Below are 20,562 nucleotides of genomic sequence, written 5' to 3' on the forward strand. Positions count from 1 at the left end.
ACTGCGACATGTGTTAAAGTAGTTGGGAAAGGGCATGTTCACCACTGTGTTACATCACCTTTTCTTTTAAGACCACTCAATAAACGTTTGGGAACTGAGGAAACTAGTTGTTGAATCTTTGAAAGTGGAATTCTTTCCCATTCTTTTATGTAGAGCAGGGGTCGGGAACCTTTTTGGCTGAGAGAGCCATACAAGGCAAATATTTGAAAAAGTATTTCTGTGAGAGCCATATAATTATTTTTTTTAAGACTGAATACAACTAAAAGCGTGCAAGTATAATAAGTCTCTTATTCTTTTTAATGACATTGTTATTCTGAAGCTAACTAACAATAAAGAAAATACTTCTTACCATTAATGCGACTTCTTGAACGGGTGCGGTAGAAACCGGATGAATGGGTTAAAAAAAATGCATGAGAATGTTTTATATTTTGAATGTTATTTTTGACAATGTGATTACCCGTGGAATTATTCATTACTTACCGTGTTCAGCAATGTCAGCTAAGATTTATCTGAGAGCCATGTGCAGTCATCAAAAGAGCCACATCTGGCTCTAGAGCCATAGGTTCCCTACCCCTGTTGTAGAACTTCAGTCGTTCAACAGTCCGGGGTCTCCGCTGTCGTATTTTACGTTTCGAAATGCGCCACACATTTTCGATGGGAGACAAGTCTGGACTGAGGCGGGCCAGGAAAGTACCCGCACTCTTTTTTTACGAAGCCACGCTGTTGTAACACGTGCTGAATGTGGCTTGGCATTGTCTTGCTGAAATAAGCAGGGGCGTCCATGAAAAAGACGGCGCTTGGATGGCAGCATATGTTGTTCCAAAACCTGTATGTACCTTTCAGCATTAATGGTGCCTTCACAGATGTGTAAGTCACCCATGCCTCGGGCACTAATGCACCCCCATACCATCACAGATGCTGGCTTTTCAACTTTGCGTCGATAACGGTCTGGATGGTTCTTTTCCCCTTTGGTCCGGATGACACGATGTCGAAAATTTCCAAAAACAATTTGAAATGTGGACTCATCAGACCACAGAACACATTTCCACTTTGCATCAGTCCATCTTAGATGATCTCGGGCCCAGAGAAGCCTGCTGTGTTTCTGGATGTTGTTGATAAAAGGCTTTCGCTTTGCATAGTAGAGCTTTAACTTGCACTTACAGATGTAGCGACCAAGTGTATTTAGTGATAGTGGTTTTCTGAAGTGTTCCTGAGCCCATGTGGTGATATCCTTTAGAGATTGATGTCGGTTTTTGATACAGTGCCGTCTGATGGATCGAAGGTCACGGTCATTCAATGTTGGTTTCTGGCGATGCTGCTTGGGTGGAGTGATTTTTCCAGATTCTCTGAACCTTTTGATGATATTATGGAGCGTAGATGTTGAAATCCCTAAATTTCTTGTAATTGCACTTTGAGAAATGTTGTTCTTAAACTGTTTGACTATTTGCTCACGCAGTTGTGGACAAAGGGGTGTACCTCGCCCCATCCTTTCTTGTGAAAGCCTGAGCAATTTTTGGGAAGCTGTTTTTATACCCAATCATGGCACCCACCTGTTCCCAATTAGCCTGCACACCTGTGGGATGTTCCAAAAAAGTGTTTGATGAGCATTCCTCAACTTTATCAGTATTTATCGCCACCTTTCCCAACTTCTTTGTCACGTGTTGCTGGCATCAAATTCTGAAGTTAATGATTATTTGGAATTTTTTTTTTTTTTTATCAGTTTGAACATCAAATTTGTTGTCTTTGTAGCATATTCAACTGAATATGGGTTGGAAATGATTGTATTCCGTTTATATTTACATCTAACACAATTTCCCAACTCATATGGAAACGGGGTTTGTAGATTATATGCAATCTGTTGAGTTCCCTCATTTTGAGTGTACATAAATGAAGGCGTGTGTTGCTGAGCCCGACCTGGACATAATCTGGACTGGTCCTGGTTTCAGGAACCCATTAAACAATCTAATTTCATTGACAACCTGGTCTGGTGAAGATAAAGTCCTTTTAAAAAAATAAGATAAATAAATAAAACCAATCTTTTTGTATAAAAAAGAAAGTAAAACAATATAAAAGAAAGTTGCATAGAAACTAGTAATTAATGAAATGAGCAAAATTAACTGTTAAAGGTTAATACTATTGGTGGACCAGCAGCACGCACAATCATGTGTTTTTCACGGACTGTTAAATCCCTTGCAGACTGTATTGATATATATTGTGGGAACCAGAATATTAATAAGAGAAAGAAACAACCCTTTTGTGTGAATAAGTGAGAAAGTGTGTAATGAGAATGAGATACTTACTCAGTGGCCTAGTGGTTAGAACAGTGGTCGGGAACCTTTTTGGCTGAGAGAGCCATGAAAGCCAAATATTTCAAAATGTATTTCCGTGAGAGCCATATCATATTTTTTAACACTGAATACAACTTAATGCGTGAATTTTTAAGTAAGACCAACATTTATAGAGTATAATTAGTCTGTTATTGTTTTTAATAACATTGTTATTCTGAAGCTAACCAATAATAAATCAAATGTTACGTCTGTTGATCATGTTTTTGTTTGGCCATGTGCTGTTTGTCCTTTGGAGTCTTTAAGTTCTTGTTTTTTCCACTCCCTTGTCTGGTTTCCTTGGTTACTCATTTTGTCCACCTGTCTCTGGTGGACAAAATGCCCGCTCACCTGCTTCCCGAGCACTATTCAGAGGCAGAATTTAAGATCGTCTTTGCCAGTCAGTCGCCCTGGCGTCAATGTGATCTTTTCTTGCTCTCTGCTGACTTGTTTCATGCCTTGCCATAGTTTCGTGCTTCATGCCATTAGCTCGGATTCAGACTCAGATTTCAGCGTCTTAAGCGATTCAACAGATTCCGCATGTATTGAAACAGATGGTTGGAGTATGAAAGTATTGAAGAAACTGAAGCTATTGAGCGAATAGCTATTGACGCTATTCATAGCCATAGCATGGCCGAATAGCTGCGTTAGCATCGCCGGTAAAATGTGCAGACCAAACGATCAGGACTTTCGCATCTCGTGACACTGGAGCAACTTAAATCCTTCGATTGGTAAGTGTTTTTTTCACATTAAATGTGGGTGGAAGGAAACGTAATATAGTTGCAAATGCATCTGCAGGTTATCCATACATCTCTGTTCCATGTCTGCTTTAGCACCGCCGGTAAATAGCATGTTAACGTCGATTAGCGTAGCATGTTAGCATCGATTAGCTGACAGTCAACATCAACAAAACTCACCTTTGTGATTTCTGTGACTTTATCATTGCAAATGCATCTGCAGGTTATCCATACATCTCTGTGCCATGTCTGCTTTAGCACCGCTGGTGAATAGCATGTTAGCGTCGATTAGCGTAGCATGTTAGCATCGATTAGCTGGCAGTCACGCCGCGACCAAATATGTCTGATTAGCACATAAGTCAACAACATCAACAAAACTCACCTTTGTGATTTCGTTGACTTTATCATTGCAAATGCATCTGCAGGTTATCCATACATCTCTGTGCCATGTCTGTCATCGCCGGTAAAATGTGGAGACACTCTGGTACATTCAATGGGGGTCTGGCGGCAGACACTTTGGCATCTTCGGGCCAGTGGTGCAACTTGAATCCCTCCCTGTTAGTGGTGTTACACCCTCTGACAACACACCGTCGAGGCAGGATGTCTACAAGGTTCCAAAAAATCGTCGAAAAAACGGAAAATGACAGCTGAGACCCAATGTTTACAATGTGTTGAAAATGAAAATGGCGGCTGTATTATCTCGGCGACGTCACGTTCTGACGTCATCCCCTCCAGAGCGATAAACAGAAAGGCGTTTAATTTCGCCAAAATTCACCCATTTAGAGTTCGGGAATCGGTTAAAAAAATATATGGTCTTTTTTTCTGCACCATCAAGGTATATATTGACGCTTACATAGGTCTGGTGATAATGTTCCCCTTTAAGGTTTACTGGCGCTCTGTACTTCTCCCTACGTCCGTGTAAAAAGTCATATAAGAATTGATGATATGGAGATAGAAAGGGTGTATTCAATAAAATTTTGGGGAATCTATATAGATGATAAATTAAATTGGAAACTGTACATAAATATACTTAAGACCAAGATGGCAAAAAATATTGCTATGTTACATAAAATTAAAAACTCTGTGAATCAAAAGGCTCTTATCATGTTATATAATTCTTTCATACTCCCATATCTTAATTATTGTGTTGAAATTTGGGGAAACAATAACAAATCAAACATCAACTCTATATTTTTACTTCAAAAGAAAGCGATTAGAATTGTAACTTATGCGAATTATCATGACCATACCAATGCTCTGTTCATTCAATTAAAAACATTAAAACTGCACGATCTTGTTGACCTCTATACAACTATTGTGGCTTTCAAAGCTCATAACCACATGCTGCCTGGGTGTTTACAAGTGAGATTTAAACCCAGAGAGAATCCCTATGACCTCAGAGGTTCAGCTTTCTTTCAGAAAGCAAAAATAAGAACAAGCTTAAAAAGTAGATGTGTTTCTGTTAGAGGAGTTCAACTGTGGAACTGCTTGGATGATTCCTTACAACAGGGGTGCCCACACTTTTTCTGCAGGCGAGCTACTTTTCAATTGACCAACTCGAGGGGATCTACCTCATTTATATATATCATTTATATTTATTTATTTATGAAAGAGACATTTTTGTAAACAAGTTAAATGTTTTTAATGATAATACAAGCATGTGTAACACATATAGATGTCTTTCTTTCACAAAGACAAGAATATAAGTTGGTGTATTACCTGATTCTGATGACTTGCATTGATTGGAATCAGACGGTAAAGATGATAACGCCCACATTTTCAAATGGAGGAGAAAAAAAGTTGTCCTTTCTGTACAATACCACATGAAAGTGGTTGGTTTTTGGCATCTAATTCATCCAGCTTCCATACACTTTACAAGAAAAACATTGGCGGCAAATTCCGTAGCTTGCTTGATTGACATTCACGGCACCCGAGGGTCTTGTGAGATGACGCTGGCTGCTGCCAGTTCATTATTATGAAAAAATGACAGAGAGGAAGGCGAGGAACACTTTTTATTTCAACAGACTTTCGCGCCATCCCTTCCGTCAAAACTCTAAAGGCCGACTGCACATTTCCTATCTTCACAATAAAAGCCCTGCTTCATGCTGCCTGCGCTAACAAAATAAGAGTCTCAGGAAAGCTGGCGTGCACAAGTGATGTGCACGCCAGCTTTCTGAGGGATCGCTTGTGCACGGCAGTTTTCCGAGACTCTGTATTTAGTTAGCGCAGGCAGCATGAAGCAGGGCTTTTATTGTGAAGATGGGAAATGTGCAGTCGGCCTTTAGAGTTTTGACGAAAGGTACGGCGCGAGAGTCTGTTGAAATAAAAAGTGTTTCCCGCCTTCCACTCGGTCAAATTTTAATAATAATGATCTTGCAGCAGCCAGCGTCATCTCACAAGACCCTCCGGTACCGTGAATGTCATTTAAGTGACGTCTTGGTGAAGATTGATGATCACTAATTTTTAGGTCTATTTTTTTTTTAAAGCCTGGCTGGAGATCGACTGACACACCCCCCGCGGTCGACTGGTAGCTCGCGATCGACGTAATGGGCACCCCTGCCTTAAAATGTTCCAGTTCCATTCACACATTTAAAAAACACTTTAAGACCAATGTCTTGAAAAAATATATGACTCTTGAATTAACATTGTAGTCAATACTATGATTAATGTTAATTAAAAATTAAACATGAGATATAAATAATAATAGAAGTACAATTGTTTGTATATATTGTATATATAATTAGTGCAAATGTTTATATGTACACAGGGATATTTCACATGCCTGTACTGTGAATAAAATTGAACTACGTTCATGTTGTTTATAATGTGTATTTATAATAAGTTGTGCAAAGGACATTTTATAATTTTCGGAAGTTTATTTTGTACTTGAAATTGTTTATAGGGTTAGGCGCGATAAGTGTTTAACTTCAGCCTAAACCCTTTCGGTCTGTAACATTTTTTATTATTTCAATCTATGAATGTACAACTGTTTGTTTGCTTTGTTGACCATTGACCGAAGAACAATAAACTTGATATATTCTACTTTTTGAAACCGATACCGATAATTTCTGATATTACATTTTAAAGCACAAAAAGTGCGTTAACGCCAACACTGGAAGTACACACACAGCAATTAGGAAAAATGGTTTCTGAAGGTAGCTTGTTGAGAAATATGTAGTCCAAAAAAAGTTTGTCATGTTTACTCACAGCATGTGTATTTTGTTTCAGTACCAGCTGGTGTCAGGGGCCGGCAATACCGGCAGCCCGCAGATACTGCAGATATCCCAGGGCCAAGGAGGGCAGAGACTGGCAGTTCCCTTCAAAATGCTCCTGCAGCCTCAGGTAGTCGTTTTCTGATTAAAAGAATTTTGGAACTGGAGCAATGATGTGGTTTCTTCGACAGACAAGCTCAGCGTCGACAGGCGGCGGGGCGGTCTCTGTGGTGAAGGTTGTCAACTCCTCAACAGCGGGGCCCTCCAGCACGACCACCTCCCCGACCCAGACCATCCGCATCGCCAAGGCCCCCGGTGATTCCTCCTCTGTGCGCCGTGTGGAAATCTTGTGCAAGCAAGAGAAGGCTAACCGTATTGTTGCTGAAGCTATAGCAAGGGCCAAGGCACGGGGCGAGAAGAACCTTCCTCGAGTGCTCAACCAGGACGAACTACCGGCCTCACAAACCTCGCCGGAAATAGGGGAAACGGTCACGGTGGTGTCCACCGCAAAGAAGAAGACAAGCGGTGGAGGGAGCAAGAAGAAAAGCCCCGTGGCTGCAGGGACACCATCCAAACTGGCGGGGGCGGCTGACAAAAAAGGCAAAGCCAAGCCTGCAGGAGGGACAGTTGTAGTTGCCGGAGGCACCGTAATACCCGTGGCAGGAAACAAGAGCAAAAGTAAAACCAAGACAAAGTAAGTTGGGGAATGTCGCCTTTTTTTTTGTACTTTTTTGTGTACTCATGCGTCTCCAATCTGCTCCCAGCACGATTACTCTTGTCGGAGCCAAAAAAAGAAAAAGGAATCCTTCCTCCGAGCATTCGGAAGGGGAACTGAGTCCTGCCTCACCCGCCGCGCTGGAGGAAGACCTGATCATGGTATGAACACACCAGGGCTTTTTTTAATATCTCGCTATTTTTAGGCCATGTCGCGATACACGATATATATCTCCATATTTTGCCTTAGCCTTGAATCAGGGGTGCCCATTACGTCGATCGCGAGCTCCCAGTCGACTGCGGGGGGGGGGTGTCAGTCGATCTCGAGCCAGGCTTTTAAAAAAAATCGACCTAAAAATTAGTGATCATCAATCTTCACCAAGACGTCACTTAAATGACATTCACGGTACCGGAGGGTCTTGTGAGATGACGCTGGCTGCTGCAAGATCATTATTATGAAAATATGACCGAGAGGAAGGCGAGAAACAATTTTTATTTCAACAGACTCTCGCGCCGTACCTTCCGTCAAAACTCTAAACGCCGACTGCACATTTCCTATCTTCACAATAAAAGCCCTGCTTCATGCTGCCTGCGCTAACTAAATACAGAGTCTCGGAAAACTGGCGTGCACAAGCGATCCCTCAGAAAGCTGGCGTGCACATCACTTGTGCACGCCAGCTTTCCGAGACTCTTATTTTGTTAGCGCAGGCAGCATGAAGCAGTGCTTTTATTGTGAAGATAGGAAATGTGCAGTCGGCCTTTAGAGTTTTGACGGAAGGGACGGCGCAAAAGTCTGTTGAAATAAAAAGTGTTTCTCGCCTTCCTCTCCGTCATTTTTTCATAATAATGAACTGGCAGCAGCCAGCGTCATCTCACAAGACCCTTGGGTGCCGTGAATGTCAATCAAGCAAGCTACGGTATTTGCCGCCAATGTTTTTCTTGTAAAGTGTATGGAAGCTGGATGAATTAGATGCCAAAAACCAACCACTTTCATGTGGTATTGTACAGAAAGGACAACTTTTTTTCTCCTCCATTTGAAAATGTGGGCGTTATCATTACTGTCTGATTCCAATCAATGCAAGTCATCAGAATCAGGTAATACACCAACTTATATTCTTGTCTTCGTGAAAGAAAGACATCTATATGTGTTACACATGCTTGTATTATCATTAAACACATTTAACTTGTTTATAAAAATGTCTCTTTCATAAATAAATAAATATAAATGATATATATAAATGAGGTAGATCCCCTCGAGTTGGTCAATTGAAAAGTAGCTCGCCTGCCTTGAATGAACACTTGATGCATATAATCACAGCAGTATGATGATTCTGTGTCTACATTAAAACATTCTTCTTCATACTGCATTAATATATGCTACTTTTAAACTTTCATGCAGAGAGGGAAATCACAACAAAAAGTGTATTTATTAAACAGTTATTAAGCAGTGGCACAAACATTCACGTCATTTCCAAAACAGAAAGTGCAAGGTTGTCAGAGACATTTTAAAACAAGCTATGAGTGCACTTTTGTGCAATATGTCACTAAGATGACATATCAAAACAACACTCAATTAAAGTGCACTTTTTGTACAGAACGCCAATACAATAGTTAAAAACAAATAAAGTGCACTTTTGTGCATGATGTCACAAGATATTTCAATAACTGTCAAATAAAAATGAGCTGCATAATAGGAAATCAAACGGTGTATGTCCTTCGCTATGTGGTAGGTTCCTGCGGACGTTATCTCCCGTTGACTATTTTTTTTTTCATACGGTGTTGATGTGGAAATGGTTGTTTGGGCATTTTGTTGGCGTGGCAGTGCGGAGGTTCAAGCACTCTTCATTTTCTAGCGGGTGACTTTTCAAATGATGCTACTTTAGCCGTGCTGCTACTTTTTGTAGCAACGCTTTTGCCGCATACTTGACGTATTACTGTTGTCTGTTCGACATCTTCCCGCTTGAAGCCAAACCACCGCCAGACGATGCACCCCGTGCTGTTTTTCTAGCGGGTGACTTTTCAAATGATGCTACTTTAGCAGTGCTGCTCCTTTTTGTAGCAACGCTTTTGCCGCATACATGACATATTACTGTTGTCTTTTCGACATCTTCCCGCTTGAAGCCAAACCACCGCCAGACGATGCACCCCGTGCTGTTTTTCTTGGGAATTAATTCTTCTTCCTCCATTTGTTACCAGATTCACACCTTCTCTCTCTCCTATTACCACTCGCACCTCACCGTTAGCATCACAACGTCTCCGCGGGAGCGTGTGACGTTGCACGCGAGACGTATGTTGGACGGTGCGTTTGTCTTATGTCTCTGTGAGAAGTGAAGTGAATTATATTTATATAGCGCTTTTTCTCTAGTGACTCAAAGCGCTTTACATAGTGAAACCCAATATCTAAGTTACATTCAAACCAGTGTGGGTGGCACTGGAAGCAGGTGGGTAAAGTGTCTTGCCCAAGGACACAAGGGCAGTGACTAGGATGGCGGAAGCGGGAATCGAACCTGCAACCCTCAAGTTGCTGGCACGGCCACTCTACCAACCGAGCTAACCCGCCCCAAGAAGGAGAGATAATAGAGTGAGAAGAGCCTGTAGTGTAATGCACGCAGCTAAAAGCAACTGCGTGAGAACATATACTCAAATATCACCATGTAGTCATTTTCTATATCGCACAGAGACAAATCCGCGATACATCAAGTATATCGATATATCGCCCAGCCCTAGTTTGGAGGCAAATATGCAAGGGATCATGAAATCGTATTTAAGACCGGCATGGAGTGGATTTTATACAATCTTAAGAAAATATTTTTTTTTTTAAGATTTAAACCATCCGAGATGTTACTGTTCGCCTCAAACTCACTTAAATCAATCAATCAATGTTTATTCATATAGCCCTAAATCACAAATGTATCAAAGGACTGCACAAACCACTACGACAGGGGTGTCAAACTCAAATACAGAGTGGGCCAAAATTTAAAACTGAACAAACCCGCGGGCCAAGGTTGAACAAATAAACCTTTTAATAGGGACCCAAACAAGTTTTGCATTGAATATTGAACAAGCAAGGCTTATATAACTTTATAGTGACATGTAAAATTGAGTTTCAAATAATAATAACAATATTAAAAAAAATATTAATGGCATATCAAATACAATTTAAATAAAAATTGAATGCCTCTTTTCTATTTGCAGCCTTCTGAGGTAAATATCAAAATAAACTTTTTCCACTGGCCAATAATAAATTTGAAAGTAAAATAACAATAAGGAATGAATCAAACATTCAAGCCTTGAAGTAGCAAGAGAAAGTGAATGAATAAAATGTTAATTACTGCTCAGTTTGTTACACTGATTTGCTTAAACAAGCTTATACAACCTAATAGTGCAAAATCGACTTTCAAAAAACAAAGGAAAAAACATCTCAGAAATAAAATTTAAATGAAAAATGTAATGCCTCTTTTCTATTTGCAACCTTCTAATGTAAACATGAACTTTTTCCACTAGCTAATAAACTTGAAAATAAACTATTGAGGTGGTCGGGGTTTGGTGGTAGAGGGGGTGGATATTGTAGCGTCCCGCAAGAGTTAGTGCTGCAAGGGGTTCTGGGTACTTGTTCTGTTGTGTTCATGTCGTGTTTCGGTGCGGTTGTTCTCCCGAATTGTGTTTTTCATTCTTGTTTAGTCTGGCTTCACAGTGTGGCACATATTTGCAACAGTGTTAAAGTTGTTTATACGGCCACCCTCAGTGTGACCTGTATGGCGTTGATCAAATATGCATTGCATTCACTTGTGTGTGTGTGCGTGCGCGTGTGTGTACAAGCCGCATATATTATGTGACTTGGCCGGGACGCTGTATGTATAGAGGAAAAGGTTGTGGAGAACGCTAAAGGCAGTGCCTTTAAGGCACGACCCCAATATTGTTATCCGGGGAGAAATTCGGGAGAATGGTTGCCCCGGGAGATTTTCGGGAGGGGCACTGAACTTCGGTAGTCTCCCGGAAATATCAGGAGGGTTGGCAAGTATGAGTATAAGCGGTGAATGCGGTGTTACAGCGGCACCCACGCTGTATAATCCTGGCGGGCCAGCTCAAATGTTAATTTGTTATTGCCTCAAGGGCCAAATGAAATTACACGGGGGGGCAGAGTTTGACACTCAAGCACTTCGACATCCTCGGAAGAACCCACATAAGGGCAAGGAAAACTCACACCCAGTGGGACTTCAGTGACAATGATGACTATGAGAAGCTTGGAGAGGACCCCCCACCCCCTAGGGGACCGTAAGCAATGGATGTTGAGCGGGTCTAAAATGATACTGTGAAAGTTCAATCATAGTGGATCCAACACAGCCGCGAGAGTTCAGTTCAAAGCGGATCCAAGACAGCATCAAGAGTCCCGTCCACAAGAAACCATCCCAAGCGGAGGCGGGTCAGCAGCGTAGAGATGTCCCCAACCGATACACAGGCGAGCGGTCCATCCTGGGTCCCGATTCTGGACAGCCAGTACTTCATCCATGGTCATCGGACCGGACCCCCTCCGTAAGGGAGGCGGGGACAGAGGAGAAAAAGAAGAGAAGCGGCAGATCAACTGGTCTAAAAAGGAAGTCTATTTAAAGGCTAGAGTATACAAATGAGTTTTAAGGTGAGACTTAAATGCTTCTACTGAGGTAGCATCTGGAACTGTTACCGGGAGGGCATTCCAGAGTACTGGAGCCCGAACGGAAAACGCTCTATAGCCCGCAGACTTTTTTTGGGCTTTAGGAATCACTAATAAGCCGGAGTCTTTTGAAGGCAGATTTGTTGCCGGGACATATGGTACAATACAATCGGCAAGATAGGCTGGAGCTAGACCGTGTAGTATTTTATACGTGAGTAGTAAAACCTTAAAGTCACATCTTAAGTGCACAGGAAGCCAGTGCAGGTGAGCCAGTACAGGCGTAATGTGATCAAACTTTCTTGTTCTTGTCAAAAGTCTAGCAGCCGCATTTTGTACCAACTGTAATCTTTTAATGCTAGACATGGGGAGACCCCAAAATAATACGTTACAGTAATCGAGACGAGACGTAACTTCCTTCGACGCGTGCAAGGATTTAAAGAACAAAAGATTAGAGGCACATCATGTCTTTATATCTGGAGGGGTCCGCAAATTAAGCATTAATCCGTAAAAGACAATGTTGGATTTATTCTTGCATCGCTAAGAAACTTATTTATTTGACAAAACAAGCGCCGTGCTGTTGTTAACGGATGCTAATGTGGAATAAAATGATACGTTTGTTTGCAGTTGATTTCCTGCTATGAATATTAGTCTGCAATTCATGTATGCAGTTGTTTTAATGGTGTGGAGTTCATATTTTGTCTCATTATTTAGCTATGCATGTCCCTTGTTGGCAGCACGGTGGTACAGAGGTTAGTGCGTCTGCCTCACAATACGAAGGTTCTGAGTTCAATCCCAGGCTCGGGATCTTTCTGTGTGGAGTTTGCATGTTCTACCCGTGACTACGTGGGTTCCCTCAGGTACTCAGGCTTCCTCCCACCCCTAAAAACATGCACCTGGATGATAGGTTGATTGGCAGGAGGGATGGGCGGTGGAGAATGGATGGATGGATGGATGGATGTCTCTTGTTCAGAAATGTTTGCTGGCGATATCAAGATTCAGTATATGCTGTTAGTTTTTTAATACTATTAAGGATGTTTTTGTGATTCTAACAAATAGAACCAAATAATCTATAATGCTAAAATGTACAATGCTATATTGTATAATGTTATAATGGTCATCCATGTCGAATAAAGCACTTGGCTTTCCTGCACAACTAAGCTTTTATTTTCTGTTATGAAAATCGACAAGGAAAATACGATGGATTGGACCAACCATTACAATGTTTAGTACTCTGACTTAATATGATGTGAGTTCATTGCACAACCAGGTCTTGGTAGTTATATTTAAGAGTACAAACTAACGCGCTCTCTCGTTCTTTCTTTACGTTCATTTCTGCACTCCATAACGCTACTAAAATAGTAGAGAATAAATTGCGTCGCAGAAAGTTTCCCAAAGCAACCAAATGCTCAAACAAGCATTTTCCAAAGTGATTGCTGCAGACACGGGCATGTTTGATTGCATTCTACTGGATGATGAAAGTGATATTATAAAAAGTAATTTTCTTTGACACACTTTATGAACCACTTCTTTCTGGACTCTATAAAAGCTCTTTCCTATCTCTCCATTTGAACGAGTGGAACAACCAAGAACAGAACAGCAATACGGCATTTTCTGCTCAATTTCTCGACCTGGGATGTATGTCGTTAAGATTTGAATCAATGCGATGCCTTTATCGATACTGGTATTTATCGGTACTATATGTAATTTGTAGAAATATTGCTGCATTTTAATTGGCTTTTATAAGAGGTTGAACACTGTCCAATATGATGTACTGTAACATGTCCGAGCAGGGAAGTCTTATACACGCTTATTTATTTAATCTTAAATAAGTCAACTATGTGTGCGGCGCAAGTTAAAGGGGAACATTGTCACCAAACCTATGCAAGCGTCAATATATACCTTGATGGTGCAGAAAAAAGACCATGTATTTTTTTAACCGATCTCCGAACTCCAAATGGGTGAATTTTGACGAATTAAACGCCTTTCGGTTTATCGGTCTCGTAGCGATGACGTCAGAACGTGACGTCACCGAGGTAACACACCCGCCATTTTCATATTCACATTACAAACACCGGGACTCGGCTCTGTAATTTTCCGTTTTTTCGACTATTTTTTGGGAACTTTGGAGACATCATGCCTCGTCGGTGTGTTGTCGGAGGGTGTAACAACACTAAGAGGGAGGGATTCAAGTTGCACCTCTGGCTAGAAATCTGCCGCCAGACCCCCTTTGCACATTTGACCAGCGATGCTAAGACAGACATGGCACAGAGATGTATGGATAACCTGCAGATGCATTTGCAACGATTAAGTCAACGAAATCACAAAGGTGAGTTTTGTTGATGTTGACTTATGTGCTAATCAGACATATTTGGTCGCGGCGTGACTGCCAGCTAATCGATGCTAACATGCTACGCTAATCGATGCTTACATGCTATTTTCCCTAGCTGTATGTACATTTGAAACTAGATACCCACATTTAATGCGAAACAAACACTTACCAATCGACATATTTAAGTTGCTCCAGTGTCACAAGATGCGAAAGTCCTGATCGTTTGGTCCGCACATTTTACCGGCGATGCTAATAAGGCAGCCATGCTATGGGTCACCTCATTTGGTACACCCATGCTATGGCCGAATAGCGTCAATAGCTATTCGCTCAATAGCTTCAATTTCTTCTTCAATTTCGTTTTCGCTATCTGCCTCCATACTCCGAGCATCTGTTTCAATACATGCGTAATCTGTTGAATCGCTTAAGCGGCTCAAATCCGAGTCTGAATCCGAGCTAATGTCGCTATATCTTGCTGTGGTAACCACCATGTTGTTTCACAGGGAAATGAACAGTCGCATCGCGAATAGCGAAAATCAAGAACTTTAAAGCTTTTTTTCGGGATATTCCGGGAGGTTTAAAATTTTGAAAAAAACTTTGAAAAATAAAACAAGCCACTGGGAACTGATTTTTATTGTTTTTACCCCTTTTGAAATTGTGATAATGTTCCCCTTTAAAAGACAGTTTTATATCATCGTCTTGTAATGCGCAAACAGATCCGTCACTGTTTATATTCATTATAATTACACTCAGCTGGAAGTAATATTTATGTATGGCATTCATTCGTACCTTTTACGTGACATTTCTAATCAAATACACAATTTAAATCAATACAATCAAATAGCATGTTATATGGGTGTGCATTTTTGTAACAATAGGAATTATTTGCGTTTATGTTGCACACGGACGTATTTGAGTGACGGACCGGAAGCCATACTGAGTGTGTGTGTGTGTGTGTGTGTATTATATAAATAAAAAGACTCAGTGAGCAGGTGTAATGCCTGATTGTCCATGCTATCTTGCTTGAAAACAACTTTATGGATTATTATATTACCTATATTTTTCAGTTTTTTGAGTGGATTTACATTAGATTGTGGATTAAAGGATCGCTAGGAGGACGGCTCATAAAACGCGGTCGTGAGTAAAGTTTGTTCAATTCAGACTGACACTGTGCATGACTTTGAAGAAATATTTCTGCGTTCCAAACTTTTGTGTGGTGTTGCTGCCTTATTTGTCATGATTCAAAGCTGAGTTTTAATGTGTAGCAGCCGCAGCTGAACTGAATCTGACAGCGTGTCATAATTACCTCGGTCAGCTCGAACAAAAAGCGGTATAGTTAGTCCAGAATCTTCACGGTACACATGGACTAATGTTGTCCCGATATCAATATTTTAATTTGAACTATTTCGGTACTTTCCTAAATAAAGGGGACCACTAAAATGGCATTATTGGCTTTATTTTAGGAAAAAATCGAAGGGTACATTAAACATATGTTTATTATTGTAATTTAGTCCTTAAATAAAATGGTGACCGTACTAGACAACTTGTCTTTTAGTAGTAAGTAAATAAACAAAGACTCCTAATGAGTCTGCTGACATGCAGTAACATATTGTGTCATTTATCTACCAATTATTTTGTCAAAATTATAAAGGACAAGCTGTAAAAATGGATTATTAATCCACTCGCTTATTTACTGTTAATATCTGCTTATTTTCTGTTTTAACATGTTCTACTTACACTTTTGTTGAAATGTAATAATCACTTATTCTTCTCTTAGTTTTGGGTGATACCACAAATTTGGGTATCAATCTGATACCAAGTCGTTACAGGATCATAGATTGGTCATATTCAAAGTCCTCATTTGTCCGGGGACATATTTACTGAGTTTTCAAACATACAGTACTATAAAGTTTAAACAAAACGAAAGAAGATCTCGTGATATAAATATCGACGTAATCATAGTAGTATCAATTCGATACGCTCCTGTACTTTGGTATCATTACAGTGGATGTCAGGCATAGATCCACCCGTGGCGTTTGTTTACATGTTTACGCCGGTGAGCTACAGTGTGTTGTGAAGCATGTTTAGCTATTGCTCGTCCTGCAGTGATAATAATACTTGTAAGAAACATACTTTATTCGTCGCCTTGGAGGCGAGGATTAGTGAGGGAGTTTCAGTGTTATAACTTCACCTTTATCCTTAGTTTTTAAGCCAAAATGCGTCCGTTCTCCCTTTTCTGTCTCCACTCTATGTCTGCTTGTAAGTACTCAGTGTGTGTGCGCTGCCAAACATGCTCCTCTGTTCGTAAACCAGCAATTACACGACGTGGGTGGACCGGTACTTTTCAGAGGCGGTATAGTACCGAATATGATTCATGAGTATCACGCTACTATGCTAATACCGGTATACCGTACAACCCTATCATGGACTGACCTATTTAGGAACCGGTACCAAAAAATACCGGTGCTCTGTATACATTCCCACTCACTGTCACTTGTTTTAATGCTACGCTCAAGCTGGTTGACAATAACGTGAATTAAGCAGCGAAGAAGAAAAACAGACGTGATGTCGTATTAGTGCTGCACAATTAATCACATTTTAATGGTGATCACCATTTTGGCCGCTACGATTAAATGAAATATAAAATATATCAATCGAAAAAAAATATGAGGGTGATCACTGGGGATATTAACATTTTAAAAAGATATAAAAATATATCAACCAAAAAAAAAAAACGAGGGTGATCACTGGCGATATTAACATTTTTAAAAAGATATTAAAAAATGAGGGTGATCACTGGTGATGGTAACATTTTAAAAAAGATATAAAAATATATCAATCAAAAAAAATGTAAGGTATTCACTGGTGATACTAACATTTAAAAAAATATATCAATCCAAAACAAATGAGGGTGATATATGGCGATATTAACATTTTTTCAAAAAGATATAAAAATATATCAATAAAAAAAATGAGGGTGATCACTGCTGATATTAACATTTTAAAAAACATGTAAAAATATATCAATCCAAAAAAAAATGTGTGTAATCACTGGCGATATTAGTATTTAAAAAAATATATATATATGTATATATATCTAAATAAAAAAAAATTGGGGTGATCACTTGTGATTTTAAAATTTTTAAAACATATATAAAAATATATAAATAAAAAAAAATGAGGGTGATCACTGGTGTTGTTAACATTTTAAAAAAGATATAAAAATATATCAATCAAAAAACAAAATGAGGGTGATCTCTGGCGATGTCAACATTTTAAAAAAGATATAAAAATATATCAATGAAAAAAAATGAGGGTGATCACTGGTGTTATTAATATTTTAAAAAATATCTAAAAATATATTTAAAAAAAAATGAGGGTGATCACTGGTGATGTCAACATTTTAAAAAAGATATAAAAATATATCAATGAAAAATAAAATGAGGGTGATCAGTGGTGATATTAACATTTTAAAAAATATATAAAAATATATCCATCCAAAAAAAATTAGGGTGAACACTGGTGATATTAACATTTAAAAAAAGATATAAAAATATATCAATTAAAAAAAAAAATAGGGTGATAACTGGTGATATTAACATTTTAAAAAAGATATAAAATATATCAATAAAAAAAATGAAGGTGATCACTGGTGATATTAACATTTAAAAAAAGATGTAAAAATATATCAATTTAAAAAAATTAGGGTGATCACTGGTGATATTAACATTTTAAAAAAGATGTAAAAATATATCAAACAAAAAAAATGAGGGTGATCACTGGTGATATTAACATTTTAAAAAATATATAAAAATATATCAATCAAAAAAAATGAAGGTGATCACTGGCGATATTAACATTTTTAAAAAATATATAAAAGAATGAGGGTGATCACTGGTGATATTAACATTTTAAAAAAGATATAAAAATATATCAATCAAAAAAATGAGGATGATCACTGGCGATATTAACATTTTAAAAAAGATATGAAAATATATCAATTAAAAAAGAATGAGGATGATCACTTTTGATATTAACATTTTAAAAAAGATATAAGAATATATCAATCAAAAAACAAAATAAGGGTGATCACTGGTGATATTAACATTTAAAAAAAGATATAAAAATATATCAATCTAAAAACAAAATGAGGGTGATCACAGGTGATATTAACATTAAAAAAAAAAGATATAAATATATATCGATAAAAATAAAAAAATTATGGTGATCACTGGCAATAACATTTTAAAAAAGATATAAGAATATATCAATAAAAAAAATGAGGGTGATCACTGGCTATATTAACATTTTCAAAAAGATACAAAAATATATCAATCAAAAAAAAATTGGGGTGATCACTGGTGATATTAACATTTAAAAATGATATCAATCACAAAAAAAAAAATGAGGGTGATTACCGGATATATTAACATTTTTAAAAATATCTAAAAAAAAAAAAAGAGTGTGATCACTGGCAATATTAACATTTAAAAAAAGATATAAAAATATATCAATCAAAAAAATGAGGGTGATCACTGGTGATACTAACATTTAAAAAAACAGGCTGCGCTGGATATTGAAGTACTTACACAACCGCCAGGGGGCGACCGAAAGACCGTGGACTCATGTGAAAGCGAGTAAGAGTACCTGTAGCCATAAAAAATACTCTGGAAAAATAAACACATTATTACATTGGTGACTTTCTCTCTTTTAGAACAATCCCAATTTTAACCGTTCCCAAGACAGCGCGTATAAACCAACAAACGCCACAAGTTGCGCTGCAAAGCTGCGTTGTCGTGCACATTTAAACAAATCAAATTACGGCGACAGGTTAAGCATTGAAAAAAAAACGTCCCTTTTTTTTCCCTTTGTTTGCCCGCGGCGTGAAATTAATAAATTAAATGGAGTTATGGTTGCTCACAGAGCGGTCCGCCCGCTTCCAACGTACAGACTCCCGAAACATCAACGGTGCACCGAGGGACCCCATATCCATCCACCTCTCAAAAACACTTATAAATAATGGATGCATAACGTTGAATAATGAATGAATAACGTTTTATTTGGCAAAGACATGTCCTACACTGTGCATACTCTTTATTTTATTCCACTTCTTTCCACTTTTAGAAGGCACTATGCAAGGGCATATTTATTTTTTGTTAGCTATTTCTTTCGTGTCTTTTTTGTTTTGTAAGTTTAATTTGATATAAAAGCCCAGTTCACATACAGTTTCAAACAAAGGGCTGTAAAATATGTTTTACATAACATAGTTAAGAGTTATGATTTAAAAATGGTGATTACAATACTATAAAAATAACTAGATGAGGCAATTCCTGGAGGAATTGCGTGTGAATGCTCCAATGCTGAAGTTAAACTGAAACCCTGGAATTTTTGCTGAATATTTTGACGTTGGAATGGTGTGAATCAGATGAAAAATGTGGGAGTTGTGGAACTTTGAAAAATGTCCCATTGATTTCAATGAGAATTTCCCCCAAAAATTGTGAATTTCAAGGAAATGTGGGATTTTTTTTGGAAAATGGTAAACTTAAGTGCTGAAATTTTTCACATCGGTCAAGAAATGTTGAAGTAGTAACATGATGAATTGAAAAATGGTATTACAGAACTTCGGGAAAAACAGGGATTTTTTCCAGTTCATAAAACAACTTTTTTTTTTCCTGATTAAGAGGAACGTTTTGACGGTGGAACGGTTGAAATGTGTTGAAAAATGTGGAAGGAGTAGTTGCCAGAAAAAAGGGTGAAAATAGGGCTTTGGAAAACAAGGAATTCTGGAAAATCCTGGAATTTTTTGGAACTTTGAAAAATGTCCCATTGATTTCAATGGGGATTCCCCCCAAAATTGTGAATTTCAAGGAAAAGTGGCATTTTTTTTTTGAAAATGGTAAAAAAAACTTGAGTGTTGAAATTTTTCACATCGGTCAAGAAATGTTAAAGTAGTAACATGTTGAATTGAAAAATGGTATTACGGAATTTTGTGAAAGATAGGGATTTTTTCCAGTTCATAAAACAACTTTTTCTTTTTTTCCTGATTAAGAGGAATGTTTTGAAGGTGGAACGGTTGAAATGTGTTGAAAAATGTGGAAAGAGTAGTTGCCAGAAAAAAGGGTGGAAACAGGGCTTTGAAAAAGCAGGAATTCTGGAAAATCTTTGAATTTTTTTTAAACTTTGAAAAATGCCCCATTGATTTCAATAGTGATTTCCCCCCCAAAAATTGGGCATTTTGGGGAAAAGTAGGATTTTTTTTTTTTTTTGAAAATAGTTAAAAACCTAAATGGTCTGAATGAGTGGAAAAGGTTGGTTTTGAAAATTTTCAAATGGTCGAGAAATGTTGAAATAGTAACATGTTGAATTGGGAAATGGTATTATGGAATTCTTGGAATTTCGGGTGAATGGGGAATTTTTTCCTGTTCATAAAACTTTGTTTTTTTTCTCCCCTGATTAAGAGGAATGTTTTGACGGTGATACGGTTGAAATGTGTTAAAAAATGTGGAAAGAGTAGTTGCCAGAAAAAAGGGTTAAAATAGGGCTTTGGAAAACCAGGAATTCTGGAAAATCCTGGAATTTTTTGGGAACTTTGAAAAAT

General features: G+C 38.4%; 1 protein-coding gene across 6 annotated transcripts in view; it reads left to right on the plus strand.

Annotated features, from left to right (window-relative positions):
* Nucleotides 1-20,562, plus strand: part of chd8 (chromodomain helicase DNA binding protein 8) — a 141,281-nt gene that overhangs the window by 14,958 nt on the left and 105,761 nt on the right. For 4 of the 6 annotated variants that reach the window (XM_061890571.1, XM_061890574.1, XM_061890573.1 and 1 more), the window contains exons 4-6: nt 6,290-6,403; nt 6,465-6,967; nt 7,038-7,149. In XM_061890571.1, the coding sequence (XP_061746555.1) occupies nt 6,290-6,403; nt 6,465-6,967; nt 7,038-7,149 (729 nt within the window). The remainder of the gene's footprint in view (nt 1-6,289; nt 6,404-6,464; nt 6,968-7,037; nt 7,150-20,562) is intronic. The other 2 variants (XM_061890576.1, XM_061890577.1) reach the window with 2 other exon arrangements.

The sequence above is a fragment of the Nerophis ophidion genome, linkage group LG28 (genome assembly GCF_033978795.1).
Source record: "Nerophis ophidion isolate RoL-2023_Sa linkage group LG28, RoL_Noph_v1.0, whole genome shotgun sequence".
Lineage (NCBI taxonomy): Eukaryota > Metazoa > Chordata > Actinopteri > Syngnathiformes > Syngnathidae > Nerophis > Nerophis ophidion.